The 20,120-nt window shown below is 40.0% G+C and overlaps 1 protein-coding gene across 2 annotated transcripts in view; it reads right to left on the bottom strand.

Annotated features, from left to right (window-relative positions):
• Nucleotides 1-20,120, bottom strand: part of DCUN1D4 (DCN1, defective in cullin neddylation 1, domain containing 4) — a 73,436-nt gene that overhangs the window by 51,768 nt on the left and 1,548 nt on the right. For both annotated transcript variants that reach the window (XM_011984310.1, XM_011984314.1), the window contains exons 2-3: nucleotides 1,221-1,291; nucleotides 1,022-1,061 (exon numbers count right to left, since the gene is read on the bottom strand). In XM_011984310.1, coding sequence (XP_011839700.1) covers nucleotides 1,022-1,061; nucleotides 1,221-1,291 — 111 coding nt within the window. The remainder of the gene's footprint in view (nucleotides 1-1,021; nucleotides 1,062-1,220; nucleotides 1,292-20,120) is intronic.

The raw sequence follows: 20,120 nt of genomic DNA, 5'->3' as shown, positions 1-20,120 counted from the left end.
CAAAATTATTAAAACACATTTTAAAGTGTTTGAAAATGGCCTGCCCCTTCTGCCATGTTAAAATGCCTGCCCCTTCTGCCATGTTAAGATGCAGTGAGCAAGAGGCACTATCAGTGAGGAACAGACCCTCACCAGACACACGATCTGCTGGTGCCTTCACCTTAAACTTCCCAGTCTCCAGAACCATGAACAATCAAGTTCTATTGTTTATAAACTACCCAGTTTAAGGGATTTTGTTACAGCAGCCCAGACTAAGACAAATTTCAATTCATCTATTACTATGGCCATTTTCAAACACTTTAAAATGTGTTTTAATAATTTTTGCTGGGAGTTTAGTAACTATAGATCAAATGTAAGTTTCTGAACTTATGATTACTAACAGTTGAGAGAAGTGGTTCTCAAATTGTGGTCTCCAGACCAGCTCCATCAGCACCACATAGGAGCAAACTCTGGGGCCCCACCCCAAGTCTACAGAACCAGAAACTCTGGGGTGGAACCTAACATCTGTACTTTAAACAAGGCCTCCCCGCAGGTGATTATAATGCCAGTTAAACTCTGAGAACCACAGACTTAGAGGACACCTTACACTAATCAAGCTTCAATTTTCCGATTCCTAAATCCTCAGTACCCATAAACACATACATACACACACATTAAATCATTTTTCAGCTCAATTTCTCAAATATTTGTGGAATACCTTCTAAACTGCATTACTGTAGCACCTTTTTAGTATAAATGAAAATACTGCAGTAGAGAAAAAATGGTATCTTGAAACAATTATTCAAGAGAATCTCGAGCCTCTTTAAAGGCATTAAAAAGTGCTTCCACAAGAGATTTCCTACTGGGAAGAAGCTATAACATGGCTGCCTTCATTACTCCCTGAAAAACAACCTCAGCCAAGGAACAACTTGTTAATGGAGTACATTATGACAATACAGGACATTCATAGCTAGTATTTCTCTTTCCTAATTTTACATTAAGAAGTTATTTAAAATTAAGTAGTGTTAGCATTTACAGATACCTGTTTGGTGATCGTCTTGGCCAATGTCTTCTGTTAGGTTCTGAAAGAAATATGTTCGTTATTACCAAGAAATCACACACCGTTAGCATTTTCATAAACTGATATCCTAGTATCTAGAATCTAAATTTTTATCAAATACTCTTACACAAAATGACTACTTCAAACAGTTGGTAATTTTGTCTTTAAAAGAATGACTTACCAGCTTATTAAGGGTGTGGTAGATCTTATGAATATTTGCCAGTGTTGAGAGATGAGAGTTCAGCTGAAAATCTTGAAAAGAAAAAGGAAAAATGTCAGCCTCATTTATTTCCAATATCATAAAAAAAAAAAACTCAGAAAATAAGCAAATGTTTTGAAATAATTAAATACTATCTCAATTAACTTGACACTAAATTGTTTTAAAAACATGCAATTAGTGACCTACCTCCTAGAAATAGTCTGACAACAAAGTTAAATTCCCAACCAAATGTTAAAAGTTCATGAAATTTTCATGTGAATTCTAAGGTAAAATAAAAAATACTTCAGTAGTTGTAAAATCCTGTCAGCAGTGAACTTGAACTTAATAGAAAGACATCAATGTTAGCATATTAAACAAATCATAAAAACAGATTAGTCTCAAATGAAATGTTCACTTTCCCCTCTCTTCTCTAGAAATACTGGTATAATTAAGTAAGCTCATGGCAAGAAAATGATAGAAAAGCATCTCAACATTAGTATTTCTTTTTTCTTTTTCTTTTTTTTTTTTTTGAGACAGGATCTCACTATGTTACAGCCCAGGCTGAAGTGCAGTGGCGCAATCATGGTTCACTGCAGCCTCAACCTCCCAGGCTCAAGTGATCTGCCTGAGCCTGCAGGGTAGCTGGGACTACTAGTGTGCACCATCATGCACGGCTAATTTTTCTTTTCTTTTTTTTCCTGTAGAGACAGGGTCTTTCTATGTTTCCCAGGCTGGTCTTGAACTCCTGGGTTCAGGTGATCCACCCGCCTCAGCCTCCCAAAATGTTGGGATTAAAGGTGTGGGCCACCACACGCATCCTCAACTTCAAGTAAAGTATGTTTGCATACATATTAGGCAATAAAAATGTAAGCTGAACGTTTATTAACAATTTCATATGTAAGCACCACTGGAAGTATTTTCATAAAATATCAGGATTTACATTAGTTCCTTCTTTCCTATTAGTAAAGGTTAGTATGAAAACGACCATGAAAAGATATTGTAACTCTCCAAGTTATACCATTCTGATAAAAAGAAAGAGAGAAAAAAGCACCCTTTACTGAAACACTTTATTGAGGACACGTATCAGATCCAAAGAACAGACCCAAAGAGCAGGTGCTACAACATCAGGTGTCTGTGCTTGGGCTGGATCCTCTGGGCTGTTACTCTGAACCCTGAAAGCAAGCTGGCTTCCCTGTTCACAGTTAGAAAGTTTTACTTTCTCTTCTAAAGCTTGTTGGGCATCCAGTTCTGAGTAGGTCTGCAGGGCAGAGGGGTTGGCAGAAGCAGAGCCCCTAACATTCACATGCGGTGTCAGGAACAGCAGGCCATACCTGTATACATACACGTGCATGTGCACTGTTCACAGTCATAGCCATCTAGAATGGTCCCAAAAACCAGCGTTTTGTGCTGAGAGACAGCCAGAGCAGGGCCTCAAGCTCTAAATGGCCCTGCAATACAGATATGCATGAATTTCTTAGCATCCGAATAGCCTAGCCATGCTTAAGGTAAATGATGACATAATGTGGCTCAGAATCTGGATTTTTCATCTAAATACAACTGCACAGAGGTTTAGAAAAGTATGTGCATTGTATACTTATTTATTTACATTTATATTTACTAAACAAGAACGGGGTAGAAGCTAGAAGCAACAACCCTCTCGCCAGCAAGAGGCATCTAAGGACCAGCAAAAGGTGCTGAGGAGCTTGAACATCCAACTCTTGCACCTCCACCTGATCTACTACCAAGCCATAGCCCCTTTTTTGTACTCTCTCAGATTAAATATAGGAAGACAAATGATACATTCCATTATCACCTTAATATATGAAGTTAAACTCTTGGGCTACCAAAAAGACAAAAAGCAAAAACAGAAAACTTTAGGCTCTGCATTCTGTTTTCACTGAGGACAAGGGAGGGGAGAGAAAAAGGGGCTTGCTAAAAGCTATTCCAGCAATGAGGTCTCTTCTAACTCTCCAGGCTATGCTTTTGTCATTTCACCACCCTGCTGTTAATTCAACTCCCAAAATTTCCATAAGAGAATCTAAATAAACCAAAACTGTTGTATGTTTCTCCCTCCTTTATATAAATATGGAAGAAGTAGACAAGACAAGAAACAAGTTATCCTCAATCTGGAATTCCAGGACTTTCGTGGGTTGGGCCCAACTCATACTCCAAATATCTTCACCACCCCACTCCACAAAACCCTTCCTTCCAACCCCACATTCTGCCCACTGCCCTTCCTACACATAACAGAATTCAAATGTGTGCCCACACATGCGTGCGCACACACACACACACAACCACTCTATTCCTGTCAAAAATCTACTTTGCTTCACAACCTGAGTCTGGAGTCTTAACAGCTGGTTCAAATCTCAGGTCTACCAGTTATTTAACCTAATTCCCAATTTTCTCATCTGTAAAATGAGGATAAAAAATTCTCCTTCATAACGTTGTTGTATGGTTGAAAATATTTATCAGACACCTATTACAACGCCTAGGTATGTCAGGTACCCATTACAATACCTGGAACATAGTAAGTGCTCAATAAAAGACATCAATTCCCACTATATTTACTTATACCATTCTCCATACCACACAGCTGTCTAAAATAGTCTCTAACTTTTCCTCAGTCCAATTCTCGCCTCACATTAATGATCCCAAGGTCAGAGCTTCCTCTGTAATTGAGGCAGGTGGCCTGGTACATCTTTATAGCCTATGATGGTGATAGAGTTTGGATATATCTCCATCCAAGTCTTATGTTGAATTGTAATTCTCAATGCTGGAGGTGGGGCCTGGTGAGAGATGTTTGGATCATGCGGGCGGATCCCTCCTGGCTTAGTGCTGTCTTTGAGACAGTCAGTGAGTTCTCATGGGGTTCAGTCATTTAAAAGTGTGTGAGACCTCCTCTCACCCTCTCTCTCTCTCCTGCTTTCACCATGTGATGTGCCTGCTCCCCATTCACCTTCCTCCATGATTATAAGCCTCTCTAGAAGCCAAGCAGATGCCAGCACCATACTTCCTGTAAAGCCTGCAAAACTGTGAGTCAATTAAATCTCTTTTCTTTTATAAACTACCCAGTCTCAGGTATTTCTTTATAGTAATGCAAGAATGGCACTGCTACTCGTATACCAGCAACTGATGTTCATAATGTTGACTGCAGATAATCACAACACACAGGAACAAAAATACAGATATTATGTTTAAAATCAGGTTCCACACATGAAGTTTTACTTTACTAAAGGCAACAGAAGTAAACAGGTTCATTTCACAAATACATAATATATGTCAGCAATTCTCCATTTCTATATCCAATCCCTATTGCTACCACACCATCATCACTTCAACCAAAAAAACAAAAAGGAAAAGGAAAAAATGAAACCAGTAACATGGATAATTTTTCTTTCGTCTCATCAACATAAGGAAAAGTTAAGAAGACACAAATTCAGGAGGAAAAAAAGACAAAAATGGCATTAAAATATAGATTCACAAAGGTTAACACACATTGGATTTACAGTTCATCTGTTCAATGCTCATGGCAAGTAATAGACCTTGAAATCTAAAGTAGATTTCACCTCCTTAAGGCATAGATGTTAAGGATAAAGATCAAATGCTTTACCGAGAATGTATTCTGGAAAGCACTAACTGATTCATAAAAATTTCCTTCTGCTCATATTTCAATTCCAAAGGATAAATGCTAGGTTTTGACTGCATTCCATGATCAAATGGCTCTCCAAAGTAAAGCAGTGCTGAGTCTGACTCTCCTGGGTGACATGGCAACTCTATAGTCTGTATTAAAAGCAGCAATCAGCTCTGCAAAGGCAGAGCGTATTTGATAAATAGCTTGCCTACGTTATCTTCTGGATTTTCTTAAAACTACCAACAACTGCAGATTGGGCATAAACTTGTCTGGGTTATCTGGTTGTTTTTTTTTTTTTTTTTTTTTTTTTTTTTTGGCTTGTTTTAACTACCATTTGCTGTGACCTACACAAAAGAAAAAAAACGAATGCCACTGAGGGTGTCCAAGTCCATTCCCCCAAACTACTTTAGGTAAGAGAGCTCCACAATATAGGCAGAGACATAAACATTAATAAAACAATTATTGATAAGTTCAGACAATGACTGTCAATTGAAAGAAACAAAAATTAACAGTCCTAATAGTTTACTCTCATAAGAGGGTTAGAAACAGAATTTAAATCGATAAAAAGCAAAAACTTCCCTTTATACCATAGTCACTTGTAAAATATAACTGGGACAAGATCTCAATTATAATGGCAACAAAAAGCAATAATACATACAGGAATAAACTCCAATATGTACGATTTTATTGTTCAAAATGAACAATAAATGTTTACTGAAAGATATACACATAGAGAGATATTTCTGGAATAGAAAGACCCAACGTAAAGCAATCACTTCTCACTTCACTAAACCACAAATTAATGCGATCAAAATTCCTATTCTGCTGGCTCCCCAGTTCTCCACCCCAAAAAAGAGGTGGGGAAAAGAAGGAAGTCAGGCAAGCTTGGCAAATTGATTCTAAAGTTCATCTGGAGAAATAAACATGTTAGCCCTGCCAAGAAATTGTTGAAAAAGAAGAATGAGGATGAACTTGCCCTATCAGATCGATACACAGTATAAAGCAGAGCCTGGTAAACTCTGTGTGAAGGGCCAGATCCTAAGTATTTCTGGATTTCTGGCCCATACAGGCTCTGTTGCAACTACACTGCCATAGTAACTCAAAAGCAGCCATAAACAATACATAAATATGGCTGCTTTCCAATAAAGCTTTATTTATAAAAACCAGGTGGTAGGCTGGATTTGGCCCATGGGTCATTGTTTGCCAAGACCTGGTCTAAAGGTACAGTAATTAAAATGTTATACTATGTGTGCAAGAAGAAAAATCAATGACAGAGAACTGACAAACATATACGTATAAATATGCATACACAACATATAATTAAATGGCATTTCAAATTCAATGGAGAAGAGATAATAATTCAGTAAACAGAGGGGCAACTGGTTAGCATGTAGAACAAATTAAAATTAATTCCACCTCACCCAACAGTTACAGATGGAAGGGGAAGCTGTTCAAAGCAAAAGAAAACTTATTATGGGCTCAGGGCCTTGCACACTCTGCATCTACTAATCTCTCCAATCTCATCTTCTACCCATCTTCCCCTTGTTCATTCCACTCAGCCACAGTGAGCTTCCTACTGTTTCATTAACACTCCAAGAACACTCCCACCACAGGGCCTTTGCACGTGCTGTTCTCTTTACCTTGAGCCCTCTTCCCCCTAATAATAATATGGTTGCTCTCACACTTCATCAGGTTTCCATTTAAATATCACCTTTGATGGATATGTTAATTAGCCTGATTTGATCACTCCACAATTATGCACATATCAAAACATCACATTGTACTCCACAAATATATAAAATTATTTGTCAATTAAGATAAAATTCTTAAAAATCACCTCCTCACATAACCTTGCCAGATCAACAGAGCCCCCTCTTCACTCTATCATCTTACCATGCTTTGCTTTTCTTTACAGCATTAATGCCATCTGACATTATATATTTGTCATCATCCTCTCCCATTAGAATGTAAGCTCCACAAGGGCCTGTGAATCCTGCTTCAGCATTTAGATTTAATCTCCTAAGGATCTGTACTTCGAACAGGGGCACCAGAGACCATGCAAACGTAATGACAGGCATGGCACATTCCAGCAGCATCAATTCTAATCAACAATAATATGACAGTCTTACATGAGAACAAACATAATCCCCACATCAAGCTGTGCTCCCGGAACCCTGTGACAACTTAATTCACCAAACTCTGCACAAGAAAACATTGGTGGGAAGTCTGAGAAGCACTCCTGTGAGTCTTGGTGCCATGGAAGTGTTCTGATCAGGAGAGTTATTTAAAAAGATCACTCTAGGACAAGTGTGCAGCAAAGATGATGGGTGATCTGAATTTAGAGTGGCCATTTATGGAGATGACTAGAGGTGACTGAGGTGGGAAAGGATTAGGGCCATTAGACAGGGGCTGTAAAAGTGGAGAGGAGAGATTCTCGGTACACTGGAGTTACAGAAAATAGACATTTAGCTCACACAAATTCAACTCTTCTCATTTGGTCAAAAAAAAAAAAAAAAGGAAGAAGCAAGATGAAAAGAAATTTCAGTTGTCTCAGTAACTGCCCACCCCCCATCTACTTAATGAGCATGAGACGTGACACATGAATAGTCACTCCATTGGTCTGTTTCCACATGCCAATCAGATTTTGTGCATCTCACAATACGGGATGAGTCGAGTATTTAAAATGATGTATTTTCATAAAACATGGTCCCTAAACTGAAGTTGAAGCCAAGGCCAGATGCTCAACTGGTGCTCAAATAAACAGCCAGCGATCTATTCCAATGCTGGAGGACGGAATGGGCTGTGCTGGATTCTTCTGAGGCAGCTTCCAAAGGGGAATCTTCTGCAAGTGTTTCCAATGGTATTTTTAACACCAATGATCTTCACCTTATATAGGGACTTTAGAACCAACCTCTATATAAAATGTGATTGCAGTGTAAGGAAAAACTAACAGGACTGCACATGAGAGATGAGAGCGAGTGAGGCACTCAATGGTTCATGTTCTTTTGTCCAATTCTCATTTTATTAGCTTGAGCAGAGTCAGAGAGCTAGCTATGGCCAAGCTGGGCAAAACTCCTATCTTCTAACTCCTAATCCAAGGCTACTTCTTCCATTCTAAATTATTTCCAATCAAAGCAAAAATATCAATCTCTCTTCACACTCTGTAATACGAAAAAAGCAGCAGCATTTCCTACCCAAAGCTGTCAATAAGCAAGCACATACTTAAAATAATTTAATATTAAAGAAAAAAAATTTTAAACTGGCTGAATCTAAAACAATTCACCATTTTCCCCCCAGGGAAATAACGGTACAGAAAAGATTTAACACTAATGTTAAATTTCTATTTTTAAGCACAATTCACTCTTCTGGTCACTAAAGTGTCATCAAAGTGTTTTATTATTAAACTTCAGCTGAGCAATTCTCTCAGGTATAAAAGTTTTAAATAGTATTATGGTCTTAATAAATGCTTTTTGATGATGATGAAAATGACGAAATAAACCTGTAAAGGTGGCAGAAGGGCAAAATAATGACCATGTTATTGCCAAAAAAGCAAAATATTACTGGACAAAATTAAAGGTTACCATCTAACCTCGGCACTCATCTAAATGTCTCTGGAACAGAACAAGAACACAACTGAGGTACAGGGATCTGCCTCTCTAACTGGGATTCACCAGATAATGCTTAAGGGTATTTCAAGCCATGGGTCACATGGCTCAGGTTCCTGAAAAGTCAATTTTATAACGTGATATGGGAAAAGAAAACAAAAATTGTTAAAGCCAAGGGTGCACTGTGGTTGGGAGCCACTGTTTAGATTTGCCTTGTTTCCTTCCTTCTAGAAATACATGCCCTCTTTTCCCATGGGTTTCACATAGACTAGGGATGAAAATGTCAACGATATGGAGCAGACACCCATTCCAACCCACAAAGGATGCGTAACAACCACTTACTTGAATCACTGAGATGTTGTATTTGCTATTGCAGCATAAAAGAAAAAAAAAATTCTAGTCCTCACAAGGCTCTACGCGATCTGACCTAAGTCATCCCAATACATTATCCTTGCCTACTCCATTCTAGCCACACAATTCGTGAATATTCAAGTGAATTCCTACCTCAGGGCCTTTGCATTTACTGTGCCCCTCAGCCTCCATGACCCTTGATAGCTGTCCTCAACAGCTATCTTTCCTGAAATATTTATTTAAATGTCACCTCATCAGAGACATCTCATCTAATTTCTTTATGCAAAATAGTATCTCCATCTCCCAGTGGATTTAGATTTTTTTCATAGCACTTATCACCTTCCTGATATTATTAGCTTTGTTGAAATATAATTCACATAGCATGCAATTCACTCATTATAGTGTAAAATTCAATTGTTTCAGTATATTCGGAGTTGTGCAAACATCACCACAATCTAATTATAAAACATTTTTTATTAGCAGTCATTCCCCATTTCTCCCTTCACCCCTCTTCAGCCCCTAGGCAACCACTAATCTACTTTCTGTCTCTCTAGATTTGCCTACTCTAGACATTTTATATTAGTAGAGTCATACAACAGGAAGTCTTCCATGATCCTAACATTATATTATATATTTATTTATGTCTTTGTCACTCTTCCTAGAGCCCAAACTCCATGAGGATAGGGTCTTCCTTTTGCTTTATTCACTACTCTATCTCAATATATTTTGGAGTATCCCTTATCAGAAATGCTTGGGACCAGAGCATTTCGGATTTCAGATTTCTTCAGGTTTTGTTGTTTGTATTATACTTACCAGTTGAGCATTCCTAATCCAAAAATCTGAAAAGCTACAATGAATATTTCCCGTAAGTGTAATGTCAGCACTCAAAAGTTTCAGATTTTGGAGCATTTTGGGTTTCATATTTTCACATAAAGGGTATTCAACCTATACCTACAACAGCGCAAACCTAGTACAAGGCAGGTACCAATAAATGGGGGAATAAATGCTTTAAAAATAGTTACTAAATTTAGCAACATGAAGGTTACTCCATGACCTCAGAGAAGACTGCAATGACAGAACTGAGACCAGAACAAAGTGGGCTGAGGATAGTATGAATGATGAAGAAATACAGACTATTTCAAGCAAAGACAACTTGTTCAGTCAGTTGGTTATAAACGGGAGACTAGAAATGCATGTGGGTTTGAAGGAGTGCTGAGTTTCGGTTTTACCACGGCCGGATTTGAGCATGTTTAAAATGCTGCTATTAGTTTTGCTTAGTATCCTGGAGAGTTACAGTAGCCAGACTGTGAAGAGGCAGGTCAGATCACAAGTCAGTGAAGATCTAATACACACTCAAAGATCATAGTACATATATTTTCAAAAAGTACAAAATGCAATTTTAAGTAAAAAAGATCACATTAAAAATGAGTTACATCTCAAATAACCTGAAATATAAAATGTACCATAAAGTAAAATCTATGTCAAAACCATAAAAAAGTAGTGTTTTAAATGATTTACAATACCAATTTACAACTCTGTATATTAACTGATAGTCACTAGCTATATGACATGGCACAGGTCTCAGTTTCATTTGTAAAAACAAATACATTCACATTTCAGACTAAATTATTAAAATACAAAGATCTGAAATGTTTTCTATACTGTAAACCTAGGAAAAACCAAAACCTAGGTTTATGGGTCAGTTTCATACTACATGTTCTTCATGGCTACAAGCAAGAATTTCTTGTTCTACAAAATGGATCATCACAGTGCCTGCCTCATAAGGATATCATAAGGATTAAATGAGTTAATGCTGCACTGTGCTTCAAACAGTGCACGGCACAGGGGAAGCACTACCAACTATTGGCTTTTATGTCATAGGCGAGCAGGAAGGGTCTGTGTAATCTGCCCAGTGCAGTGCCCATGGCGGAGCTGTTGCATCTTTTGAGCCCCATCCCCACAGCCCAAAATAAACTCAGCTTCCTAATTAAGCTATTAATGTTTAAATGAAACAATTGGCTACACAGTGGAATCACTTAAGAAGATTGAAAAACACCAAATACCAGGGTCCCAATCCAGATCAATTAAATAAAAATGGGAGTGGGGCACCACGTGCTTCTCAAGCAGCCCAGGTGATTCTAACATGTAACCAGAGAAGTAGATTCTACCCCCGACTCTCAACTCAATCCCTGGCCTGCCAGTAGCCAATCTACTCCTGGAACAACCTCAGCACCGCTAGACAGGAATCTAACTCATTCACCATACCCTATCAGCACATGACGAAAAGGCCAAGGTCCAGGAAAAAGATTGCAGAGCTGAAAAGCAGGGTAAAAATCGAAAGAACTGAAAGTAGCAGGTGAGGAAAGTGTTAACTAACTTCATTCTCCTCATCAATAAATGCTATGTACAAGGCACAAAAGCCAAAAGCCAAGGGAGAAAACTGATAAGGGAACGGGTCATTCAAAGTGACTCAGCATTTTCACTGAACACAGATCCAAAATTAAAGCCATCCAAGCATAATGCTGCTGGCTTTTTCTTCCTCTTGCAGGACTCAAAAAAGGGGCTGGGAGAAGGCACCATCCGCCCAAGGGAGGCAGCATCCATCCATCGCCCACCACACTGCCTGTGCCTACTGGTGCTATCCCAAGGGACTCAGTCACTTTAGGACACCCAGTCTGGCTGCACTCCCAATGTGACACGGTACAAAGGGCCCTAGCTTCATTCTCCTCACCCCACCTACCCACTGAAGGTGAGCACAAATAATCTGTGCTACCCACTGAAGAACACAGAATCACTGGATAGTTCAGAGTAAAAATCCTTTCATTTCACTAATGTTAAATGAGCCCAGATTTTGGTTAAAGAATGTCAATCAGCTCTGATAACAGAAAGCCCTGGGTTGGAGTCAGAGCTCCAACTGAGTCCTAACTGAGTGACCCTGTACATGCTTCCAAACTTCACTGTGCCCGTGTCCTCACCCATAAAGCCGAAATAACACAACCCTCTTTGCGAGGCTACTGTGAGGATTATTAAATGAGATGGTGCATGCCAAGCACTTAGCACAGTGCTGGTCCATATTATGTGCCAATCAAGGTTAATTGTTTTCATCCCTATTATTACCAGAACGTAGAAGACACTGAGACAGACTGAACCTAGAACTGCAAAAAGACAGGGCAGAAGAGATCACAAGGTGACGGTGTTTAAAACTACTAATTCACTAGCTATTGGACTTAAATGTACAACTATCCCGTTTCCTGTTTAATTAATAATTAAGAAGTGATCTGTGGTTTAATTTTGGGAATTGCATATGTAGGACAAGACATTAAACTTACCCTAACCTATAGGAAAAAAAAAAGAGAAAAATAATTTCAAAAATGTTAAGCAAAAATGATATTAGTAGTTGTTTTCTAGTTTTGCTGCAATGTCATTGAGATCTCCTATATTTAAAAATAACAAGTCTATTTAAATAAAATCTAAGAAAACTAAAAATGACTATTTCATTAGAGTATGCAAATACTTTGCCACAATTCTTCAGTTTCCCACTTAAAATCAGTTTTTAAATGCCTACTCTCATTGTAAGCAAACCGGCAAAAATGAGAGGAGATGAAGAAGAATGGGAAAGAAGAGACTCAGAAATCCCAGATCCTTATCCTGCTGAGACTCATTCCAAGAAGAAAAGAACCAAGACATAATCACATCAACTGGCTCTGTCATCATCATTCATAGGCCAGTGACAAAAGGAAAAAAAAAGAATTCCAATATACAAGCAGTGAGTGTTCCAATCAGGGTTCAATGAAAAGCACAAACAAAATGTTAAGAATGATTTCAGTGGCAGTAGAGGGTTACCAAGACCACAAAGTCAGAATGCTTGGGTTAGAATCTCAATTCACCACTTATAAGCTGTGCGACCTTGAAGAGGTGAGTGATCCTTTCTACACCTCAGCTTCCTCATCTGTGAAATGGAGATAATAACAGTCCCTAACTTACTGAGGGCTGCTGGGAGGATTAAATGAGTTAATAGAGGCAAAGCAGATGAGGCAAATCCAAGATTATCACTGAATTTGTGTTAGTCCCTCCCCATTCCCCTTTGCTCCTCCTCCCTCCCTGTGCCCCACCTCCGAGCTTTCTTCTCTCAGTTCCTTTCCACTCATACACTCTCTCCCTGGTGCCTCTTTTGAGTCCTTCCCACCGCCCACCACCCCACCCCTGCCACCAGCTCTTGCCTAGCCCTGCACCTCACCTTCCCCTCCACTCTAGCCTACCAAACACTCACCCTCTCCTGCTACAGTTCTCTGTCCCCACCATGTTGTCACTGGCCTTGGAAAGCTCCCACCTGACCCCATGTGCCACCTGCACATGCACACAGATCCTGTTCTTCATATAATAAAACGTCAAAAGCTACACAACTCACATGACAACTGCTAACCATTCCCCACATGTTCTCAAAGCCCCCGCTGGGCATCCATCTAACCTAGCAGGCATCACCAATTCATGCATCCATTCCTTCTCTGTCTCCACCCTGAACTCACTGAAGGAAGCTCCTGAAGCCCCGGTCGGTCTCCCCAACGCAGTCCTGCCTGTGACAGCAGCACCTGGCAGCAAAAAAACCCTTGAATGTCTGCTGAATGGCTGAGTGAGGGAATGCCTCATTTGGTTCTGTTCTTTCTTATAACCTCTTTTCTTCTCAAGAGTTATTTTTTAAAGTCTACCTAGGAGACTATCATCACACAGTAATTATAAGCAACAAAAACATGTTATGTGTTTCATCTCATTTAATCCTTGGGACTACTTATAATCTTGCCTCCTACTTTCTTCCCCCTGCCTGCCCCCACACCTCTACTCTTAAGCACCCCAGCCTCTACTGTTCCTCAAATACAGGCCTGCTCTCCACTCTGAGCTTCTGCATTTATGTTCTCTCTGCCTGGAATGGCCCCTCACCTCCATCAGGGCTTAGCTTAAAACCTCCTTAGTGAAGCCTTTCCTGGCTCCGCTATTTAAAATTACAACACCCTCCACCCCACCCGACGCCCGCACACAGGGGTGCCTGCATGCACTCCTTCCCTGCTGTTCTTCTCTACAGAACCTATCACCATCTGACATACTACACAATTTACTTGTTATTATCTGCCCCCTCCCCTACACCAGAATGAAAACTTCATAAAAGATGAAGAGCAGGGCCTCTACACTAGAATGAAAACTTCCTGAAAGATGAAGAGCAGGTACGTAGTAGGTACCCAATAAACACTTGGCGACTGCACAACTCCACAGCCTTCAACAGGTAATTTTTAGGTGTGAGGGCTCTGAAGCCCACACAGAGCAGCTGGGTAACTCTCCTCCAGTCCCTCAGCTAGGAGATGACAGAGCAAGGATTTGAATCCAGCCATTTTGGCTTTCCTGCCTCCCAACATGACCTAAATAACAATTAAAAGACATCATCCCATCCATGGAGAAAACCCGAGCCCTGCATGTCTACAGGCCACAGAGAAGCCAGAAAAGCCATCCACTGGAAAGCCGTTCACCAGAACAAGTCATCTAACTCAAGACACTTCCATGCGGCAAAGTATTATTTATCAGATTGATAATTTATACAGCACTGATAGTTTTCCTTTGGATTTCATAGTTCAGTAAAAATGAGAGATTTATCATGCCTTTATTATACTGTAATATCCTCAGGAACAGCAAAGTGACAATTCATCAACTAATATGGAGGAGGCCTAAGATGACTAAAAGCCAACAATTATGGTAGTGGGGCAGGGAGAGAAGCACTGACTACAAGGGGGCCCAAGGGAACTTTTGGGGTAATGAAATGTTCTATATCGTTAGTAAATTCACCAAACACTTAAAATGAGTACAATTTTATAATACATAAAATTATACCTAAATAACGTTGACTAAAAAGGTATTTGGTACATCAGATGTAATTTTTGGCTAAACAAAATAAACATTCCACTAAAACACACACACACACGCACACACATATTTCTGTAGCTAATATTCCCATAGAGCCAAAAAAAAAAAAATTGTACGAGGAGTTACGTATTAGCTCCTAGGCATCCCAACTTTTGGAGGACAAAGAATTAGGAAAAAGCAGCAGTAGAGTGGCACATGATGAGACCCAGTGTGTGGTTTGGAGTACTGCCTGACCACCAGCAAACACAGTTCCCACACCCACAGCTGGTATCGACTGTGTCCTCCTCCGGTCCTCTGGGTCACCTCTGACCAGAATGTACAGGCAGCCAGGATGAAAAAAAAACATCACTGCTCTTCACAAGGGCTTCAACCACCTATCTGACCAGCAACAGTGACAAGTCTGGATGCTGAAGTATCAGAATTCTTAGTGGAGGGCATCAGAAACTAATTCTAGCTAATTTAAACAAAAAAGGATTTATAAAAAAGGGGGAGTGCTATTACACAGTTTGCAGAATCTCCCCCTGGTCATAAGGGCACACAGCAGACTGCATCATGATTACAGCCACAACTAGACCTTGCCTCTAGAAGCAGCACGGCAGCCACCACTGTGCATCCCTCCAGAAAATGGTCACATGGGCTACTCTTCTTTCCTTGCCTCCAGCCTCAGGTTCACAGTCTCAGGTGAATGTGTCTGAGAAGATCTGTCTGCTAGGGTAAGAATTCTTCAACTAGACGAAGAGTCAGGGTCCCACAAGACTGACCGTGTCCATTACAGATACAAATGCATTACTCCCCATCTCTGCAAATCTACTGATACAGGCCAGCAAAAAACTTCACAAGGAAAAAAAAATCCTCGAAGGCAGAACTAGAATAAATGATACCACAGGTAATGCTATTTGAAGAGGGCTGGGGTCTTTTTTATATCTAGTGTTTTATTAAGTACATTAGTTATAAGCGACAAGCCTATCTTCCTAGATTGAACATAACTCATTAACAGCATTTTCTGATTAAAAGCAATTCAAACCTGAAGTAGCAAATACTTTGCTACATCTAAAACTGTCATACAATGATTGTTAAAATACCTAATTCTATTTAAAATGTATTTCAGTGTTTTTCTTCTTAAAACACATTTTTAAATATATGTTCTGCTTAGAATACTTCTCAAGAAGTACTTTTCCTAATGTACATTTCAAAAGAAAAACAGCAAGCTATGAGAATTAACACCAATTGAAGTTGACTAACTATAAAAACTTACCAGCACTTATCATTCATCAAAGGAAATTTTACTGTGTAAATCTGAACTTCAACTTACAGTCTAAATGAAGACAGACTTTCAGCGATCTCACTATATTGTTAACTTAAGAAATAAATCCTTAGGACCAGAATATGGATATAAAATAAAAAGAAGGGAAAAGGACAAACACTCTAGGCCCCTTAACATCAGACCTGTTAATGCTGCCTTAACCTTCTGCAGGTAGGATGCTGACATGAGAGACCAGAAATGGATGTGTGCACGTTCACAAACGCTCCTTCTGTTCCCTCAGCACATTACTAGCATTTTACTCTCTCCTTGAGAATTTCTCCATGCCACATTCTCTAAAACTGATATTTGCATATATTTGAAAAAGAAATATTAGTTTGCATACAACTGACTTTGTCTAAAAAATGCAAAGAATGAATAGGTGAAAGCTTGTGTTCCTTAAAGAAAAATCTAAAGATAATGAAAGACAACAGCAGCAGGAAGAATTACTTTTCCTAGATAATGCACAAGTTATTCAACAGTTGATCATTTAAGTTCAATTCAATACATATTTGGGGACCTATGCAAGGCATCATGCTAGATGCTAAAGTGGATACTAGGTAAGACATGGTCCCAGATCTCAAAAAGGTAATAATCTAATTGGGGAGGGTAAATAAAAGTAAACAAGCAGCTATTGTTATGTAACACAAAACTGAGTAACAGAAGGAAGCACTGCTTCAGAGATTCCATGGAAGGAGAGAGTCTGCCAGAGAGGGAGCACAGCAAAGAAAAATTCTAAAACAGCAGCACTGAGGGCAGCTGGAGCCGGGTACAGTGGTGTGCACCTATGGTCTCAGCAACTCAGAGACTGAGGTGGAAGGACCCCTGGAGCCCAGAGTTCGAGTCCAGCCTAGGCAACATAACAAGACCTCACCTCTAAAAAAAAAAAAAAAAAGGGGAGAAAAATGTATTGCTGGTTATTGTAACACTGTAAGAAAGGCTGTCTCAGACATAAGGCCATGGCAATAGGTATGGGAAAGAGAGGCTGGGCATGGGAAGAGATGCAATCTCTCCTTGCCACTGACCAGGGAAGAAGAGGATAAGAAATGTCCAGGATCTCAGTGTGGGTTATTAAAATTACTGCAGTTTCATTTACCAAATGAATAAAATTTATTAGTTTTGTTCTCTTCTTTGTTTTGACTATTAAGAAGCTCAGTGCCAAATATTTCTAACACATGGCAAGTGTTTCTGTGTACCTTATAAGTCTATATATAGATTTTCCTTCTCTTCACAGGATTTTATCTATATTTAGCAAGTCACCCCTAATTCTTTTAGAATAAGGCAGAAATTAAACCAACATAAAGGTTGAGACCAAGCCAGAGACAGCTGGCCGAAGTAGCTGGTTCAGGGATATAACCTGCAAGCTGCCAACCCAGCGCATTCTTCTCACCCTTCTTCCACCCTATGAAAGGCCATATCTTACAAGAGATGCTGGAAATGCCAGACATTCACGGCCTCAGCCTCCCTCACAGCTAGCAGTGGCATGAGATCAGTTCGATCCAATGACACTGAAATGAAACTCTCCAAAGTGAGTTTCTGCAAAAGACTTCTCCGTTAACAGGGAGTTATAAGGAAATACGCACCTTCCCTGCTTTCCAATCCAGGCATGATGTCTGGTGCTACAGCAACCATACTGCAAACATGAGGCAAATGAGCCTGAGGAATAAAAGCTAAAACACTTAGAAGAAGAAAAAGATGCAAAGAGCCTAGATCATTAATGACATTATTAAGCCACTGCACCAGCTTTAAAACCAACTACTTCTAGGTTTCTTGCTACTGAACGATAATAAGCCCTATTATTTAAGCCATTAATTTGAGCATTGTATTGGCAAAGGCATCCTAACTGATACAACAAGAGATCATCATGAGGTCAGTTTCTCACAGGTTGATCTTTATACTGCTGAGTTACCAGGGTTATTAGATATTATTAGTTATAATTAGCAGATGATGATGACTGAGATAATAATGTAAACATGTAGCCAGGAAGAAGGTAGTAAGCCAAGAAGAGCTGCTGGGAGCAACTTAACATAAAAACAGAAAAGGAGATAATGATAAAGTTTGAAAAAATATGATTAAGTGTCAGTAGGGGTACATAGAGGTTAAGAATAGAGGAAGAAGAGAGTAAATGAATAGAAGTCCACTAAGATAGAGAAAATGAGGCAGGCCTTCTTTTCCGGCAATGTGACAGACAAGATTACCTAAAAATTCTTCTTAATATAAAACAGTAAAAAATTCTAGGTAACGTGTAAGAACCATCTGTTTAAATGAACAGCTAGGTTCACAAGAAAATAAAGGACCTCCCCAAGGGCCAAAAATCAAAAAGGAACCTAAAAACCAGAGCAGAAAGTGTACAGTGATACTGTGTAGGAGCCTAGGGCTTTGGGGAATGGATGGAGGTGGGCTGTATGTGTATAAAAAGCACCTGCTCTTTGGGATGTAACAGAACAAAAGAAAAAGAGAAAGCTATGACTAGCTTCATATTTTCTTTAAAAACACCATTTTGAAGACAATTATAGCTCTTGCATGTTTTTCAATCTCATCACTTTACCCTCTGCAAGAAAAAATTCCAGAGTTAAATGCATATTTTTGTACATATTTATATATTACCAAGAGTTTCCTGGATATTTCACCACACGATTATGTAAAATACGACAGATAGATATAAATGATCTCCACAAGAACACCACAGACTGCCCAATTTTTCACTCATCATGAAAAGAACCATCAAACAATCAAGTATCCAAGTTCAGTATATTTGTAATCACACCAAAAGGTTTACAAACCTTAGGACTTCTTGGTAATATTTTTATCATCAGAAAAATTACAATATTCTTCTAATGACCATGTTGCCAACAGTTTCATAATACCTTATATTTTACATACAAACATCTATCATCTCTGCATTAAATCTTAGCCTTCTACATTACAGATTCTGGAGTGCCTTCCCTGTAAACAGTAAAGGGAACTGGTGAAGGATGTGATGTTTAGGGAGTCTACCTACAGAGAGGAAGGTTTCTAATATTAAGGAGAGAAGGAATTGCAGCCTGCAGCTAAAAACAAAGCAAGCAAACAAAAAAAAAGTCTTACGGTTCTCCACTTCTTACAGTTTTCTTCTATTCTCATTTGCTTTCCAAGCTTCTTCGAAAATTGAAGACATCACATATCACCTTTGCTCACCTTCATATTTCCACCCTAAATTCCATTAAGCCACCTCCATCATTCATTTCAAGTGGGTTATTTTTTCAAACACCCCAAGAAATACCAACACACAGTCTACATTATCTTTACGAGAGTTACATGTACCTCCACTGTGTTCTCATATTTATGTAAGGCAGTGTTTGAACCCAGTGCTTACATACACTGGATGCCATAATACACCATTCTAAAGGTTGCTTTACACTGTATTGCTTCTTGAATGTTTTCCCACAACCTGTGCGCATGATGGTTCAAGACCAAGCATTTATTCCACGAGTGAGGCCAACAAAATGCAGGGGGAAATTCACTTGGGGATCAAGAAGCCAAGCCTGAGAGGGCTGCGCCTGGCTTGGGCTCTCCCTCTCGCAAGGGAGAAGGGCTGGTGAGCCGCTCCGTCTCTGGGAACTCAACCGCCTCCCGAGAGCGCGGAGGGGCTGGCCAGGTAATAAAGCACAAGTTCGCCGAGCAGGGAGGCTCCGAGGGCGCGCTGCAGGCCGGGACTCGTTTCCACAGTTACCCACGTGCACCCAACCCAACCGCGGTCCGGCGCGGCCGCGACTACAAGTCCCAGAATTCCGCGGAACCGCATTTCCCCTTCACACCCGTTGACTGGAGACAAACCCTAAAGGAAACCCCTCAAGCGCCCTCCCAGCACGCCTGGGAGAAGTCGCGCCCCCAGGGCGTGGCGCGCGGCCTAGGGCCCAGACATCCCTCCAGGGAAGCGGGTTCCATGGTACCAACCCCCACACCTAATAGCCAGAAATTAGACAACTGCGTCACAGACTACCAAACCCACGGACTGCCAGGGACCCCGACATCTCCCCCGCGCCAAGCCCCGGACCTGGCCTTCAGGGCCCGACCCCTCCGGCTCCTGCGGCGGAAAACCCGCA

The sequence above is a fragment of the Mandrillus leucophaeus genome, unplaced genomic scaffold (genome assembly GCF_000951045.1).
Source record: "Mandrillus leucophaeus isolate KB7577 unplaced genomic scaffold, Mleu.le_1.0 Scaffold1060, whole genome shotgun sequence".
Classification (NCBI taxonomy): Eukaryota; Metazoa; Chordata; class Mammalia; order Primates; family Cercopithecidae; genus Mandrillus; species Mandrillus leucophaeus.
Note: the sequence above shows the minus strand (reverse complement) of the source record. Positions and strands in the feature narration are given on the sequence as shown.